Consider the following 18,087-nt stretch of genomic DNA (forward strand, 5'->3'; position numbering starts at 1 on the left):
AGGTGTCCCAGATGAAGAGAGCCCGAGATGGAAGAAACGGCAGTACTATAACCTGGAAAGAGGGTGGATCCAAGGACATACTATGGGGAGGGGCACCCAGGAGGTAGGGCTGTGGGGGTGGCACTGACTGGCAGACCCAGGGCAGTGGGGAGCATCTGCAGCATCCTCCCCACAGAGAGGGTACAGACCCCTCCGTTTCCTTCTCCATTCCCAAGGTGCTCCTTTCTGCAGAAAATGTTCAGTTTCCTATTAAGCCAGAGTAGGCCCTGGAGGGAATCAGAGGCAAAATTGTTTCTTGGGCTCTGGGGAGTGTGCACAAGACTAGACACAGACAAAGGCACTCCAGGAGTCAGGCGATGCTGAGAGGCTCACAGCCTGGATGCAGCGGCCAAGAGCCGAGGGAGGCAGTTAATCATTTGCTGACTGTATGACCACTGCCACGTCACTGGGGCCCACTGTTTCACCCCCAGGCTCTTCTGCTGGTGTCCACTCCTTGACCATAGGTCCAGGAGTCACATACCTTGTGATGGTGTCATTGCCACCCAGACATGTTCCTGTGCTAGTCAGGCATCTTCCACCGCTCTGTGACTCTGTCTACAGCTTACAAGCTGTGTCTGTGTGCATCACTATGTTCTATGGTTGCATCTTCCTGATACCGTGGTGTCTGATAGCTCTGTGCGGCTTGGGTCTATTACTATACAACCACACTTGATTGTTCCCTGACCACAATCTATTGCTTGTCACTGTGTCTCTTGGTCGCATGAGCTGGTCCATTGCTATGTAATTTTGTTTGGTTGCTATGGAACAGTGACCCATTGCTACACGGCTACCTGTGATTGTCACGGAGCTGTATACTGTTGCTACCCACCCACATTCTATTGCTTGTGACTGGGTTCTTCTGGCTGCGTGAATGTGTCTGTCTAGGTCCTGCCCTGGTCCTTCCAGGCTCTGGCCAGTGGGCAGGAGCTGGAGCTGGGGGCTGGGTCTCCAGGATCCAACAAGGGCAAAGTGTCAGAGGAGGGAATAGTCAGTGTGGTAAACCTGAGACAGAGAAAGAGAAAGGGTGGGGGAGGGCAGATGGCATGGTGAGTTGCAGAACTGAAGGCAGGGGTGGGAGGGTAAATGGAATTGAGCCCAGAGTTAGGAACAAGGAGGGAACAGACAGGAATGGGCCAGGGAGAGGGGCAGGGCCACTGCCCTGAATAGTATGTGTCTGAGGGACCCAGTGGCGTCCGGTTGGCTGAAGGGTCCGGGGCTGGTGTGCAGGCCTCTGTAGCCATCTGCTGTTTGCTTGGCTATACGTGAGGCAGTACGGGATAGTAGGGTGAGGAAGCCTTGGGCAGCGTTGTGCCACTTCTGGGCTTCCCCATGGCCAGCCTTTGTGAAATTAGGAGATTGGACTAGCTATTCACTAAGGTTCTTTCTGACACCTCTGCTCTCCAGCCAGGGCTTCTACCACGTGGCCCAATAAGCATTTACCTCCACCTGTGTTGGGCCAGGCAAGGCCTGGGCCCTGAGCCCAGAGACGTGGAAGCCAGTGTGCTCTTAACTCAAGGGCTGGATGGTGCTGGCTGAGTGCATCTAACCCAACAGCAAACCAGGGAGAGCAGCCAGTGCTTGTGGCCTTGCCAGGCGCCCAACAAGGGGGATGGTAGAGGGACCAGGGAGCCCTCTCCCAGCACAGGAGTGCTGCAGATGGCGTTCAGAGAGGGCATGATTGAGTTAGTTCTACATACAGACCCAACTCACAACATCGCTAACAGCCTGTGGGTATGGGGCAGCCCTGAGCCCCTTGTTCACACTCAGCCTCCCAGAATCCTAGTGCCCTTGGGATACTTGTTTCTCCTCCTCCCCTCTGGCACTCACAATGATTACTCAACCTCTTGCTCAAAAACAGTTCTTCCTCATGGCTGACCTTGACTTCTCAGACTGCAGTCTAGTCCCGCCTCTTATGGTTTAATCCTTAAGAGAAGATCAAGACTAACTGAAGGTATTGGTTTATTTATGCTGCCCAGAGTCTTCAGAGACAAAGTCTAAATCTTTGTGTTCAGCCTGATGGCTGAGCTGGCAAGTTAGGCCTGAGAGCTGCTTTCCCAAGGGGCAGAGGTGAGGGGAGTGAGTGTAGAAGGGGGCCCATGAATGCTCTGGCACCTCGGGAGGGCCCAGCTCCAGGGAGAGCAGGGGCGCTCCATGTGGGAGCATCCTGGGCACACCCAGCAGACAGCAGCCCTTCTTATTCGTCCAATGGGACGTGTTCCAGAAAGGTGCAGAAGTGCCAGGGGAAGATGCGGAGGCTGTCAGTGGAGAGGGGCAGGTCCTGAGAGGAGGAAGTCCAGGGTTTCCCTAGGGGCCAGTGGCCTTGGCTGGGGCCTTTTCTGAGGATCTTCCGGAGCAGCGTTCCCCATGGGATCCACTGTGGAAGAAGGGAGGAAGCCACATATAAATTCACCCAAGGTCACTGGGTTGGGACTTGGCCTGTACTGTCTTTTTGGTGACCTCTTCTTTAGCTCTCTGCATCACAGGGCTAGGACTCGGCACTGAACCCTCACCAAATTAAGACACCACCTCAGCCACCTTTACCCACCGTTTCCCACATCTTATCAACTGGCAACAGGAAGCCACACCAGCTCTCATGATCAAGGACACAGACTCTGTGACCAAAGATGGTGGCCTCTTTTCTTTGAGCGCCAATTTCCTCTTTGAGAAGTTTAATCTCTTGGGGGGCTTCCCATTACCCAGTAGACACGCCCCTGAGGAAGTGCTGAGCTGATGACTTGAGAAAATGGGACTCAGTCTTACAAGTGTTGTAGGGGTTTGTTTTGAAAGAAATCAAATGGGAACCCCATTCAAAAGGTGAAGAAACTCTGTAAACTGAAGAATCCACACCTTCCACCAGTTTAGCTTTGGGGTAACTCACATACAGAGTGTGACTAAAGGGGAGGTCTATTGCCCCCTGAGGAGTGAACCAGGCCCCAGGGGGCAGTCAAACCCCTTCACCACAGCTTCCATCACTGGTCTTCCCAGCCCTGAGGAGACACTCACCAGTTCCCGGGACATCCTGAGCACCTCAGGCTCTTCCTCCGCTTCCTGAGAGGTGGATGTGCTGGAGTCCATTATGGAGCTCACTGTGGCCTTGGACCAGGACTCGCGGATGGTACCCAGCTTTTCATCTAAGATCTTGGGGTCCAGGATGGGCAGAGTCTTGCTGTTCTTTGGTGTCAAGAAGTTTTCAGGCCTCTGAAAGAGAAGGTATACAGAAGTTTCTCTGCGCTTCTCTATCATAAGGGTACCTTCCACTCCCCTCAGGCCTCTCGTCCCCATGGCTCAGGAGGCCCTGCATGTCTGGCCACTGTCTACCTCCTATCACCTGCCCCCTTGCTCACTGGGCCCTAACCACACTGTCCTTGCCATTCCTCTAACAAGCCAAGCTCTTTCCTGCCTCAGGGCCTTTGCATCTGCTGTTCTCTCTACCCAGAGAGCCTCATGGGTCTTTACACGGCTATCCTCTCTCACCATTCAGGTCACAGCCTAGATGTGATCTTCTGAGAGGGGCCTTGCCCTTTGAGATAGAGACCCATCCTATCCAAAGTAACCTCTCCTCCAATATACTCTCTAGTCACATTATCCCATTTTAATGTATTTAAAGTACTTACTCTACCAGAAAATTAACTTTCATAAAACGTGTTTGTTTACTGTCTGCCTCCCTCCTCCCATCCCCACACTAGGATGTAAGTTACATGTAAGCAGGGATCTTGTTTATCCCCAGTGTCCAGTTTATCCCAGTTATCCTCACTGTAGGTGCTCAATAAACGTGGTTGAAAGAATAAATAAATCATGCCATCAATGACTCCCACCCATGATGCAGTACCAACAGCTTCTGAAATGCCTACACTCCTTTGACACCCTTTGCTGTGTAGACTTATTTTCCATTCCATCTCCTCTGTCATCTTCTCATCTCAACACCTGTTAAACAGAGTCTCTTCTCTCTCTACTCTGATGGGCCTCTTGCTCCTTCCATGTTCTTTTTCCTGTTCTCCTCTTCCTCCCTGGCATGACTATCTCTCTCATCTCTGTTTGTCTAGGATTCAACCCCGCTCAAATACCAGCCCCTACAGGAAGCCTTGATGGCCTCCACCCACACTTGCTCGAAGCTTTTCTGAGTTCTTCCAGCCCAAGAGAAGGCTTTCTCTGCTCTCATACTGTTCTCTAATTCCAGGCTTATTTGCTATTTTTGTTTCTCTAATAAAACTTTAAGTTCCTTGGGCTTAGAGACGTGTCTATGCTCCTTTGGGGAGAAGTTACTTTAAAGCTGATGGAAATTCATGGTTAGCTCTAACGTGCCCATTGTCAAAGAATCATGCAGTCTCAGGGTTTGTAGGGACCTCAAGGGCGACTCACTTCCACCATACATCAGCTGTTGGAATTCTGTCTTGGCCACACAGCAGACAAAAATGCCACCACCTAGAGTGTTGTGCTAGAAGCAAATAGAACAATGGGCACAGTGCCAACCAGGACAGATGTGCTCAGGGTTAGAGTTGCCTGGATATCTGACCCCGAACACAGTGAGAATGAATACAGGCAGGCTTCTCCTTAAGTGGATACTCTATATGAAAACCCACACATATGAACCAGATGAATAGGGACAAGGACCCTTCACTTTACTACTGGGATCCTTCAAATAATGATTGTTTTATGCCCTTTTAAAATAAGATTTGGTGTGCAGAAATTCATTAACATGAAGCCTTTTTGGGCTTGTGTCAGTAGAGTAAGGGACAGTCATACAAATACAGAGGCATCCAGGCCAGTCTGGGCCTCATTTCCCCTCCATCAAATGGGTACAAGGATAGATAATTACAGAGAGAAAGCAGCTATATGAAGATTCTTGTAATGGGAAGAGTGAAGTATTGGGTGACCCTGAGGCTGACTTTGACACCTATTGCACTCCATAACCAACACTTCCAGGCCTGTTTTGTCCCTGGGTATTAGGCCCGGCTGTCTCTTTCACCTGCTCCTCTCAGTAGCTATGGTTTATGGAGGGCAAGATTCATTTGGAGGCTCCCCACTGAACATTCCAGGTACCTCTGTGTAGCATCTAAGTCAAATGGTTTTGGATTTTCTGGTTGTCTGTGTGGTTTAGATAGGAAAAGGCACCACATCTGTCTCCTGTTCAGAATCGCTGAATACCAGATTGGCTACAGAAGGAGAACTACAGAATGCATACTGGATGGATGGGTGGGTGAATGGATAGAGGAGAGAATGAAATAAAAAGCAACTAGCCAGGGCAAGGCAAAGACCAACTCCCCATTGACCAGGTGGTCCCTGGTGCTGGGGTGAGATGCTGATTCAGGAGCTGTAATGACATTTCTCTTCATTTCCAGGCAGAAAGCCAATCTCAATGCCCTGGATTTCATAGACTGCCATCTAATCCAGTTAAGGGAGGAAGTAGAAGTAATGAAATCAAAGGAGAGGTCCCCAGAGGTGCCCCCATCAGTTCTGAAAGCAGGGACACATTGCTGAGGGAGTCCCCTCCCCCATAGCCTGTCTCTCTGACATCTACCCGGTGTGGCCACAGCACCAGCTGGGTCAGCTCAGTGACCCGGAGCTGACATTTACTGGGCTCTGATCAGAGATAGGCAAGCACCAGGTACTTCTATGTACATTCTGAAATTTATTAAGTATAATTCACTTAATTTCATCACAAAGATAAAATAAAAATGAGACTGATCCCTAAGTCCAGACCAGTGCCTTCACCCTGTCAGTCTCCGGTGGGCAGGGAGTTGTCCCAAGAGGGAGGGAAGGAAAGGTAGAGTATCTATGGACTTCATTCTATTCTGCCCACACCACCTCCTCCTGATGCCCAGCTGCTCTTCCTCTAGCCCTGACCAGACTCAGTGGCTCTGCTCTGCTCAATCCATGGCTGGCCCTGGCCTGTATTTGCTCCCATAGGTGCTTCATGCCAGTACCTCCTACATCCTATCCCCTACCACTGCAGGTCTCCTGCCCACATTTCCAATCCCCTGCCCCAATCACCTTTGCCAGGATCCATCCTGGCCTGGGGGTTGGAGGCAAGGTGTGTGGGTGACTTTTATAGAAAAACCTGGACCTCCACATAATACAGGCCCCATAGGGAAGTCCAGAGGCAGCTGCTCATGTCACGTGAGGTGAGGGGCACCAGGAGGACCTCAGTGCCTCACACAGTGCCTAAATTCCTCCTAATAGTTCCCTTTCTCTAGGGCCAACATTGCCTCTCCAGACTCCTCAGCTTCAATCTGCCCATGTTTGGGGAGGGGATTGTGCTCCTTTCCTTGCTCTTCTGGGAAGGGAGCTTGTCTGAGACTAGAGGGAGGGGCCAGGCTGCAGGAGATCAGGGTGGGTTAGGGCGGGTCAGGGTGGCGGATGGGGTGGGGGACAATGCTAATATGGGGATGGGAAGAGGGTGGAGCCTTGGAGATTAACTTCCCTCTATTCAGGCTCAGCCTTGCTTTGCTCTCCCTCTTTCCTCTAGGTGGGGATGGGGACTGCTGGCTCACTTCACAAACCTGCTTATTTGTTTTTCTATTTGGCAGGCCCTGTCCTGCCTGCTGAGGCAGCTTGGGGCTGACAAGTGGCCCCTCACTCTGTGGCTCCGTGGCTGCAGCACGTCTTGCTTCATTAGGGCTGTAATTGGAGACCTACTTTGAAAGCTCAAAGTGATGCGCAGCCACGCACTGGCTGAGACTCAGAGCCCAGCCCACTGCTACTTGTGCTGCTGCAGCTGCCTCACACCACGAGTGCCATAGTGGGGAGAAGGCACCTCTTCCTCATGCTTCTCAGCCCTCACTGTTGCCCGTGGAGGATGGTCTGTTGAGACAGACCAGGCCAATAGCATCACAGGCTCGAGGCTTCTTGGGTCACTTGTTTCCCCCTCCACCCCTAACATCTTCTGCCTCCCTCCTACTCATTTCATGCCCTACATCCCTGATCATGCAAAATGCAACAGTTCCAGCCTGCCCCGGCAATTACAGACTGGCTGGGTTGCAGCTGCTGTCCTTGGTGCTGAAAATGCCCGCCTTCCGGCCTGCCCGCCTCTCACCCCGCCCTGAGTCTTCTCGCTGAAGCGCACATGCTCTTAATTCAATTAGCTGGCCCTGAACCCTCCCCAGGGAGCCGGGAGCGGAAACTGGCAAATTCTGTTTAACAAAGACATTTGTCCCTCTGCCCCGCCGGCTTTGGGCTCTGCCTGCCTGTATCCCACTCATTAGGTATCTAACAAAGTGCGTCCCAAGAAATCTGCTTCCAATCGCTAGTAATTCAGGAGGCCTGATGCAATTTTCTCCCTGATAAGGGTGTCTCGCCCGCTGGCAAGCGCCATAATAAGCCCTGTGCAGCGGCTCCCTGATCAGTCACTGCTTTGTCATTTCCTGTGGCCACAGTTGTAGGTTCTTATCTCTTCAGCTGAAGGCAAGGCTCAGACACTGGCCCCTCCAAGAAGGCTTGCTGCCTCCCTTGCATATTGCAAGCCTCATTCATGGATCCCACACGGTCTTGCAGCCGGGGTGGGGTTTGAAGCTCTGAGTCTGTCTGCCAGCCTAGAAGGGCCTGAGTGTTAATCCTCACTTGGGCCATGAGTCATTCTCCAGAAAATGGTGTCAGAGGGTTAATATAAAAGCAAGTTGTGTGGTCAGAGGAGGGGAGCCAGTGATAAGGATTTTTAAAAATTCTGGCAGGGACTTTAGAATTAGAGTCCTGCCTATGGCTCAGTGGATGGGCTGTGGGCTCACTCTTGTTAGCCTGAAACTGGTCTTTCTGCATTTAATCTTTCTCCTTGGGTTCCCTTTATTCACATCTAGAGGAACCTTTCTAACATATAAGTCAGATCACACCCTATTGCTACTCAAAGACCTTTCTTAGCTTCCCATCATTTTATGACAAAGTCTAAACCCTGTATCTTGGGACCCAGGAACTCCACAGTCTAGGCCCCATCTAACTCTTCAGTCTCCCTGCCCACAACAGCCTCCATATGTCCCATGTGCTTCAGACACTGTCATGCTTCCATGGCCTTGCAGTTGTAGTCCCTCTGCCTGAAGCACCCTTGCCTTGCCAATTTCAAGCCACCCTTTGTGGTAGAGCTCAAACCATGCTTCTCTGTGACTCTTCTGCTGAACTTAATATGCTCAATGCACCAACCTCAACTAGAACCCTTAGCAAGATGGGCAGTGATGATCTGTTGGCGTGCTTTACTGCTTGCTACAGGTTAGATATCTAACAAATGGTTAATGAATTCATGCCTGAATGACCTTGGTTGGACCAGGGGTGTATCTGGTTTGGCTGAAGGAGGTCTAGGCTATGGTAGTCTGGCTTTGAGATGGGGAGAAACCCAAGAGCAGGCCCTATTTTATGAGAAGTTTGGTCTGGAAGCTTTACCCTGTCTCTATCTCTTCCCCCCACCTTCTTCCATCCACCAATTATGCATCGGGCTCATGCAGAGAGCAGAGCAGGCCAGGAGAGGGCCCAAACATCCAGTTTCCTTAGCCATCCCTGGGTCCTGACCCAGTCCATCTGTGGCTGGGAGTCATAGGCTCACATTCTCAAGGCAACACATGGTCCTATGGTTGGTGAGGCATTTGGGAGGAGCCTGCAGTATGGCTCTTGGTCCAGCCTTGCCCACCCTGGCCTGAGAGCTCACAGGCCAGGAAACAAATCTTCTCTTTCTCCATCTCCTCCACAGTCCCCAGCTCAGGGTAGGATATACAGGGGACTTCAGCAAGTCTTGGCCTCTGGAGAGATGATTGTCTGTCTCTTCTCCATTTCTTCATTCTCTGAAAAATTGCTGTGAGACCAAATGTGGTGCTGCTGATGTTTATCTTCAGCGCTTGACAAGGCCTCCTGATGTCCTTATGGATGTGAATCTGGTGGAGCGGCTGTCATGAGGGGTGGGCGTGGAGTGAAAGATTAGCAGGGCTTCATTGTCGCCCCTCCCCCAGGAGCCCCGGCCTCATCCCTGATGAGTTCAGCATGTTTGTCAGCAACTTAGGTGAACAATACTAAGTGCTCTCTTTATGGGGTGTCTGCAAAACACTGGGCTGGGCACTTACACATGCTCCCTCATTCAATTGTCACTACATTCCTGGCTGATAGGGGGGTCACAACCCCTTCTAGGTATGAGGAAAGTGAAACTCAGGGTGGCTAAGATCAAGTGGAAGATCCAGGATTCAAACCCAGATCTAAGGATGCACACTTGTTAGTGTACGCTGCAGCACTGAGAGCGAACCGACCACACCCACAGATGACCTGGAGCGTGGGGTGCGGCTAGAGGTGGGACTGTGAACGTGATGCATGATAAAATCAGGGTCTACAATGATCTCAAGCCCAGACAATGGGCTGAGAAGAAGATAAAATATCCTAGGGAAGTGAAACCCTGCCTACGTTCAAAGTAGAGCAGCAGAGGTTCAAGGTGAAGATGTGCGCCTGACAATGGCTCACATGTCAGATGGGACCACCCAGGCTCTAAATGGATCCTGTGAGCTTGGTTAGTAAAAAAATAAAGCAAATGGTAGACTTTGGCTGCACCAAAGGGGGGAATGTGTTTGGAGAAAGGGGGTGATGGTCCTATTCTACCCACCAATGCTGATCCAGCTCCACAGTTTTGGGGGACACTTTAAGAGGAGTACTGTCAAGAGGAGACAACCAGGATAATGAGAAGCAGAAACCCAGTGTGACAAAGAGCAGTCAGAGGAAGGAGAGCCGGTTAGGCTGGAGAGGACATAAGTCTGCAAACATCAGCAGGGCTGAAGTGGGCATGGGAGCTGACTCTCTGGAGCCTGCTGTTTCTTTCTTCAGGAAGGAAAGACAGGGCCTGGAGGGAAATAAAAAAAGGCAGGAGGAAGGGGTTTACAAGGGAGCTGACAGAGGCTGGAAAGGGCTTCCTTTGAGGTAATGAGCTCCCTGTTATGAGAAGTGAACAAGTCGAGTCTGTAGAACCCTATGTGTTGGAGGGAGTGTCAAACTACCTCCCTGAGGTGGGGAGCAAGGGGGGAGTTACATGATAACCAAGAGACTATGGGGGGAGCAGTATTTGTCCTGTAGCCATGGAGGACTACTGGGAGAGATTCAGGCATTGTGAAAAGCAGGCAGGTGCCTCTTATGGTGCAATGGCAAGCACTGTCCCAACACTGAGCATCTGTGAGCTGACGGCCAGGCTGGCCCTGGAAAAGCACAGGCTCTCGCTTCTCACCCACCTGTCCCCAGCTTCCTCTGGTTGCACAGGAAGATCTCTGAATCGGGCCTAGAATCTGAGCAGGTGGGGGAAAGTGTACCTGTGAGCTGGGCAGGGATAGGCCTGACCCTCTGTCTCCTGCCTTCCGGTCTGGGAGAGTGAGAGGCAGGGAGGGTAGGGGGCTTGGGGAGTGGAGACAGGCAGGGATCTTGTGAGGTTGTAGGATGAGAAAGGGTCTCTTTCTCTGGATCCATCATCATCCTTATGGTAGTGTCTTCAGAACTGGAGTCTTGGGGGTGGTGACAGAACCTTCCAGATGACAGAACAAGCCAGAGAGGCTGCTGTGCTGTCCTGGACACTGGGTCTTCCAGGCAGCTTTGCTTGGTGAGGAAATAGGGGCAGCTTTGTGTTGGGGCTTCTCTGAAGACTAGCCCAGTGCTGTCATGTGTGGCTTTCAAAAAAAGTCCATAAGAATTCATCAAAAACCAGCATGATTCTGCCTGTTCCCTGTCCTCCCTTCCACATTTACTAAACAGCCACTTGTCCCCACTCTGGGCTGGTCTCCAGGGAGAGCTTTGTAACTAGTTTGAATAAAAATACCAGAGCAGCCCTTTGCATGGCAACGAAGACCCACCCTGCCCCTCCCTATGAGGGGAACAGGGACAGAGGAGGGTCAGATGGGACTGTGGGAAGCGCCCCTTCCCTCAGTGGGTGGCAGCAGGTGCCACGTCCTCCTCTCCTCAAATGCACCCTCCCTGTGCCAAAATCCAAGGAAGCCAGTGGGTTTCAAGTCCTTCCAGCATCTCTTAGGGCTGTGGGCGGAGCAGGGGGTGGCCACCATTTGAGAGGCCCTACTTCCACCTGGTGTCTTGGTGCCCTACCCGGGCAAGAGTAGGTCCAAAATCCCAGCCCCAAGAGGGGACATGTTGCTAAACACCCAGATGACTGCATGGACTTGTCCCACCTCACAGGAGCACATTTCCAGGCAAGGAGGCAGGGGCTGACACAATGAGCACCTCCTGTGTACATGCCAGGCTCCAATCCACATGGGTCAGCCTAGGAAAGCTGGTCAGTTGTGGGCCTCACTTAAAAGAGACTGTCTGCAAGCTGGAGAGCACCCAGATGCTGCAGGATCTGGAAACCAGTGCATTAAAAAAGGCAGGCTGTGTAGCCCAGAGAAGCATAGACTCCCAGGGGATCCGGCTATACTCTTCAAAGAGAAGAGGCCAACATCAGAGTGGGGATGGAGGAGACCAAAGGTTGATTCAAGTAGGTACAGATGGAGCAGCCATAGGCTCATGGACTCTTTGAGCCTAATGGACCTCCAAGACCAACCCCCACTGAATGTGCAATAAAGAGAAGTTTTCTGTGTATATGCAGGTGTTTTTCTAGTTTTTGTATATCTATGTGTAGTTATACATGTCTTAATCTACACAGACAACTCCAGCTTAAGGCAGGTCACTCCAAGCAGCAGGTGCTCATAGAGAATCCCACTAGAGGGAAAAAGCTTAACCCAGCACTAGCAGAACTAGCTTCAAGCACAATGGACCGACCTAGGAAGCCACCTGCTCTCACTGTTCACTGAGATAGCGTGCTGGATAGCTGACTGTGTGCCCGTGTCCCCAGAACCAGAACAGGAGGCTTGTTGGGGTTGCACTGCAGCCCCAGGGGGCAGAGCCAGGAGCCTGGGACAGGGTGGGCTCTGGGGTGAGTGTTTCTATTGGTTGTCGCCACTGAGCCAGGGGATGGGCTGTTTCTAGGAGGTAGTGAGCTCTCTGTCGTGGCAAGAAAAGGAGAGGCTAGGATGATTGCCCATGGCTGATGTTATCAGGAGAGTCCTATCCAGGGTGGGCTGTTGAGAAACACCTCTGCAGTCTCTGCCTATCGGGAAACTCTACAGTGCTCTTGTTCCCAGAGCTCTGAGAAGGGATGATGTGGAAGTGGTGGGTGTGGGGAGCCTGTTCACGAAAATGTCAATTAGCCAGAATGGCCTGTGCCCAAACTTCCCGGACCTGGAGGCCCATGGGAAAGAGGTTGTGTCCTCAAGCGGGAGGTACTCAAACAGGATATGCTTATTCATTTCTTCTGAAGTATTTCCTCTTTGTAGCATGTCTGACCGTGTGCAAGAAGTTGCTCCTAAGATGGAGTTATTAGCCACATGGATGGGGCCCCTGAAAGGCCCATTATCACAAGCCCGCCCTGCAGCTGGCATGTCCACAGGACTCTAACATGGCCAGTCTTCAGGCAGTGGCTCCTGGAGCTTTGAGCAGTGTTTCATTTAAACAGTAGAAGAGGGGCCAGCCCAGTGGCACAGCGGTTAAGTGCGCATGTTCCGCTTTGGCAGCCAGGGGTTTGCTGGTTCAGATCCCGGATGTGGACATGGCACCACTTGGCAAGCCATGCTGTGGTAGGCGTCCCACATATAAGGTAGAGGAAGATGGGCACGGATGTGAGCTCAGGGCCAATCTTCCTCAGTGAAAAAGAGGAGGATTGGCAGCAGTTAGCTCAGGGTTAATCTTCCTCAAAAAAATAATTTTTTAAATAAATAAACAAACAGTGGAAGAAGCCATAGTTCTGGGCCCAGGTCCGCCTGGCTGGACTGCAGAGATGAAGGCCAGGTACTGTCCACCATGAATTAGCAGACAACGCCTTAGGTGGAACAATGAGATGGATGTTACGGCGGCTTGGCTCACAACCTTACTCGGATACCAGCTCAAGTCTCAACAGCTTGTCACCTTGTTTGGGTTTCATCAGGCCTCTTTTCAGGAGCTGACGTCTGCTCATAAATTGATCTGTTCATTGTCTGGTCCACACTCCTTGCTCCTTAAGAACGCAGGCTTATGAAGACACGGCCTTTTCTGTCTTCTTCAACGTAAGATCCCTAAAACCCAGGACAGTATCTGCTACATAGCAGGTGCTCAATAAACATCTGTAGCTGCATGGCGGACATGGCGGTATGACAGTGAAGGTGATGGTGAGGGATGAGCTGGGGATGGGCCCTTTAGACTTGGCTGCAATGCCATCTGACTTGTTCTTCAATTCTCCACACTCTCCTGCCACCCCTCAGGGAGAAGGAGGCCAAAGGGGCTCAGACGCTGGCAGAGAACCATGTCCAATCCTGATGAGGGGAATTCAAGGCAGATGGGCTCCATGGTCAACAGCCCCTCCCTCTCCTCACTGCAATCCACAAGGGCAGCCAAAATTCTGGTCCGCATCAAATATATATGGAATAAAAGAATGAATGGATAGGTGCTATGGCTGCAAAAACCTTATGCCGAGTCTACCCACATTAGCACTTCATACTTAGGCCCCAAATTGGACTTTGAGATTCTAGAATCAAAGCGAGTCAGTTATTGGCCAATTCTCAGAGAGTTTCACCAAGAAACAGTTTAGCCACAAAGAAATTTAGCTTCTGGGGCTGGCGCTGTGGCCCAGGGGTTAAGATCGTGCGCTCCTCTTCGGCAGCCCGGGGTTTCGCCAGTTCAGATCCAGGGCACAGACATGGCACCGCTCATCAAGCCATGCTGAGGTGGCATCCCACATGCCACAACTAGAAGGACCCACAACTAAAAATGCACAACTATGTCCTGGGGGGGCTTTGGGGAGAAAAAGGAAAAATAAAATCTTTAAAAAAAGAAAAAAGAAATTTAGCTTCTGCGTGTGCCAGTGCAGGTGTGAAAATGTCTGGTGTCAGTTTGCTCGTGTGTGTGAGCACGTATGTATGCTTTAAATGTGTACACCCTTGCAAAGGGGGTGTGCATGCGCTGTGTGCATATCTATGCATATGTGACTGTCCGCGTGCAGATATTTGAATGCAGTTGTGTGAGAGTGTGTATGTGTATGAATTCTAGGCTGCAGAATCTGAATTTCCTCTAGTACTATTTTCCTGGTACACACCCAATCTTGATCCCCTTTCTTTTCCTTTCTTCTCGGAAATCCATTACGGAATGTTCTTCTTACCCGCCTGCAGGGGGAGGGGGCTAGGGGGAAGGGGAAGCTAAAATCACAAGGCCCAGATCAAAACACTCAGCAGCTAAATGAATTCGGCAGCGTTTTCCCGCATGACTTGGAGGGATAATTTAGTGAGGCCGCCAGCTGGAAGGAAAGGGATTAATTCTGCACTTAGCACAGCTCCAGTGAATAATTCATCACCGAGACCTTTGTGCCCAGCCCCTGGGCAACTGGGGAAGTGTCCTGCCCACCTGCCTGTTGCCTGCCTGGGTCCCCCAGTGCCCTGACCAGGGGCATTTGATGCTCCTTTCAGTCCTCAGGACACACGTGCCCCAGTGAAGGGGCAGGGGGCAGGGGGAGGTGAGGAAGGGGTTGGCAGTGGCCACTGGCAGACTTCAGACCTCAAGAAGAGGCCGTGGAGGGTTGAGCTCCAATCTGGGAACTTTGTGACATTTTCCAAAGGACCATGCTTCCCCTTTCTTGGGGTCTTCTGCTGCTTCTGTGTCCTCCCCTCTTAGTACCTTCCTGGTCCTACACCTAGTTTGGGGGGTGGGGTGGGATGTCAGGGAGTATCTAACAAACTCCCTCCCACCCAGGAATGAGAGGAATCTCTAGAGGGCAATGCAGAACATTCCACATCGGGGCTTGCTAATGGGAGGTTTCAGGCACTCACTAGAGGCCTTGTGGGGAGGCACTTGGGGGCTGGTACTTTCCCAGATATACCCCATACACCCTACACCATGGAACTCCCTGTGTTCTTCACAGGTAAGGTGACAGGGCCAAGTATCACTCCAGAGCTAGTGGCTATTTTTCCTGGCATGGGAAGCTGTCAGGAGTGGGCTGACCCAGACATCAGCCCCTCCAGGCATTTCCTGGGTTCATCGTCCAAAACTGCTCACATCCCAGCTTCACACCTGTCCCAGCATCACAGAGAGCAAAGTGGAAAAATTCCAGCAGGTGCCTGCTAGGTGCACTGGAGCCAAATGACCAGGGTCCAATTTGGACTCAGAGCCCAGGTGTAGAGGAAGAGCTCCCATCCATGGGGCAGAGCTCAGTCCCTGCTATCTTTCCACTTGGACCAACCCAGCTGTAGTAGGCAGAATTCCAAAAATGGGCCCCCTAGATTCCACACTCAAATCTGCAACCTGTGAATGTGATGAGCCACCACGCCTGTGATGATGTGATTATACTGCACAATTGACTTTAAGAAGGGGTGGTCGTGAGTGGGCCTGACCTCATCACAGGAGCCCCTCTAAAAGCAGAGAGTTTTCTCTGGCTGTTGCGGAGAAGGAGGTCAGAGAATTTTGAAGTGTGAGGGAGATCCTATGTGCCTGTCGGCTTAAAGATGGAGGAGGGCACTGGGAGAAGGAGTGTGAGTGGGCTTCAGAGGCTGAAAGAGGCCTCCAGCTGACAGCCAGCAATGAGACAGGGACCTCAGTCCTACCACTGCAGGGAACTGAATTCTGGCAAGACCCTATATGAGCCTGGAGGAGTACTCTTCCCCACAACCTCCAGAAAGAACTGTGCCCCTGCCAACATCTTGATGTCAGCTATGCTGTCACAGACTGCCTACCCGTAGAAGTGTGAGCACATGAATGAATGGGTGTTGTTTTAAGCTGCTAAGTTTGTGGGAATTTGTTACCTGGCAACAGAAAAAGATATCCTAGTTCAACCCTTGTAGAACCTTGATCCCGGTGAGCCAGGCTTGGCTTGGGCTGAGTTAGAGACTGAGTGGATCTGGGTGGCCCTCTGCTCTCAACTCTTCTCTTCCTAATCTCACCTTTCTCTCTGGATTTTTGGAGCCTCAAATCACCCTTAGACATTTCACCCAAAGCAGCAGTCCCCTCCTCCCAGGGGCCCCTGGCCCCAGCCCCTGAACAATACCAGCAATTGTGAAGGAGGTTGGAGCCCACTAAGGGGCTACAGGAGCTGGCACATGACTGTCAGGCCCTGAAATTCCCCTGACCCACAGCCTTACCTCGGAGGAAAGCAGCTGGAAGGAGAGATCCACCGTGGGGGCCTCACCACTCATGGTTTTCAGCGAGGTGTCCTGGGGAGAAGGAAACAGTTGGACCACACTGGCTAGGGCAGCTTCGGCCTCTATTCCACCCACTGTCTGGATTCTCCAGGAAGGTGCCTGCTGCGGGGGATGCCTGGAGAGTGGGAGGGAGGCGGGAGGTGGTCTCCTGGCTCTGCTTGCCCCTCACCACTGCCATGCCACCCTCCCACCTCCACCGGAGACCTGCCCAGACCTCCAGACCTGCTTCCCGGCAGAGTCAGGAAGCTCTCAATTGTGAGATCTACAGCATCATCATGGCCAGAAGTATTTCAGAGAAAAAGGTAGCTTAGAAATAGACAATGATGACTATAACGTCTTAATTCTTATTGAGAACCCATTCTGTTCTGTGTGCTTTGCAGGTATTTCCTCAAAAAATCTCACAGCAACCCTATGAGTAAAGTACTATTAATATGCACCCATTTTACAGACTAGGAAACTGCAGCACTGAGACTTTAAGCAGTTTTCCCATGGTCATGTGAGCTGGTAAGGGGTGGAATCGGAATTTGGACCCAGACAGTCTGGCTCCGGAGCCTGGCCTCTTGACTCTCTTGTTATGCAGAGAGGTTGTGTACAGGCAAGCTGCTCCCATTTTAGAGATGGGCACTCAGGTTCAGGGAGGTTAAGTAACTTGCCCCAGCTTCTATAGTGAGGACTAGGGCAAGTCAGGATTTGAAGGCAGGTCCGGCTGGTTAAAGGCCTGAGCTCTCGCTGCCCTCCCGCAGGGCCTCCCCGTGCTTCTCTTCAAGTCGCTCGGGCAATTTCATCACAAGCCTAGATTTTTGGTGTTCAGGAGAGCTCCTCACACCTGACAGTGGTCAGCTTCCCTGGTGGGAGCCCTGGTGGAAGCTGCTGGAGAAGCCAGATTTGCCATGTTGGTGGGGCAAGGTGGAGCAGGGTGGGGCGGCTGGGACCAGGTGGACCCGCCGTGGGCCCAGTCCCTGGTGGGGGACTCACGGTGATGGGGAGCCGCTCCACACGCAGCCCATTCAGGCCTTTTCCTGTCAGCATCTTGCGGTACAAACGGCTGTTTAGCGGCAACACAGAGACGCCCAGGGGCTTGCTGAGGGTCCATGGCTCACTGCCTTTCACTGTGAGGGAGGGACCAGCTGGGGCTCCCGCCAAAGCCCCCACTTCCCGGATCCCAGCGTCTGAGGCCCCACCCGGGCCCCATCCTTTGGTACCCAACATCTAGTTTTCCCATCCACACTGTCCATCTGTTTCCTGCCTCCTGGCCTTTTCTTGTACAAATATCTTCCTTCTCCTCTCTCCTCAGGGCTTCCTGAGTTCAAGGCCAACTCTAAACATAGTTGTGTCTGGGTATTTATACTGATCTCCCTTGTCTCTGACCTTTGGGGGCTTCATTCTTACAGTGTGAAACTAAGACTGTGGATCAGCTGGTCTCTGAACCCTGTCCACCCCACAGGATGTGAGCCCTGAGGGCTCCACTCCCTCCCTCCTCACTGAGAGGTGTATAGGGGTGGTGCAATAAAAACGCTTGCATCTATTATGGAAAGAAGGCCCACGCGTCCTGGCCCCTGCCCTAGAGCTGCCATTTGGACAAGGAAGCCAGTCAGGCGCTCCCCACTTATCTGCATGCACTGGGAGGCTGCCTTGGGACCTGGACCCCTTAACCCATCCCTGCAGGAGGCAGAGGCAGGATGGGCTGAACACTCTTTCATACACCTGTCCTGATGCATGGCTGCCCTGTTGTGGCACCAGGTGGCACTTACTTGAGGTGGAGGAGTAGTACTCCAGCACAAGGGCTGTGTCTTCTGAGAAGGTGGTGGCTCCATCTCGGCCTTGGAAGAGGAAGGACTGATTCCACACGGGCAGCTCCGGGGGACCCCCGGGCTTGGACAGCTGAAAGCAGAAGGTGGGAGCA

The 18,087-nt window shown here is 52.0% G+C and overlaps 1 protein-coding gene across 5 annotated transcripts in view; it reads right to left on the reverse strand.

The window, feature by feature from the left end:
• Positions 1-18,087, reverse strand: part of CCDC33 (coiled-coil domain containing 33) — a 105,988-nt gene that overhangs the window by 35,414 nt on the left and 52,487 nt on the right. For all 5 annotated transcript variants that reach the window (XM_070575236.1, XM_070575222.1, XM_070575215.1 and 2 more), the window contains 4 exons: positions 17,936-18,065; positions 17,160-17,293; positions 16,125-16,196; positions 3,043-3,237 (listed from right to left, as the gene is read on the reverse strand). In XM_070575236.1, the coding sequence (XP_070431337.1) occupies positions 3,043-3,237; positions 16,125-16,196; positions 17,160-17,293; positions 17,936-18,065 (531 nt within the window). The remainder of the gene's footprint in view (positions 1-3,042; positions 3,238-16,124; positions 16,197-17,159; positions 17,294-17,935; positions 18,066-18,087) is intronic.

The sequence above is a fragment of the Equus przewalskii genome, chromosome 1 (genome assembly GCF_037783145.1).
Source record: "Equus przewalskii isolate Varuska chromosome 1, EquPr2, whole genome shotgun sequence".
NCBI classification, from domain to species: Eukaryota; Metazoa; Chordata; class Mammalia; order Perissodactyla; family Equidae; genus Equus; species Equus przewalskii.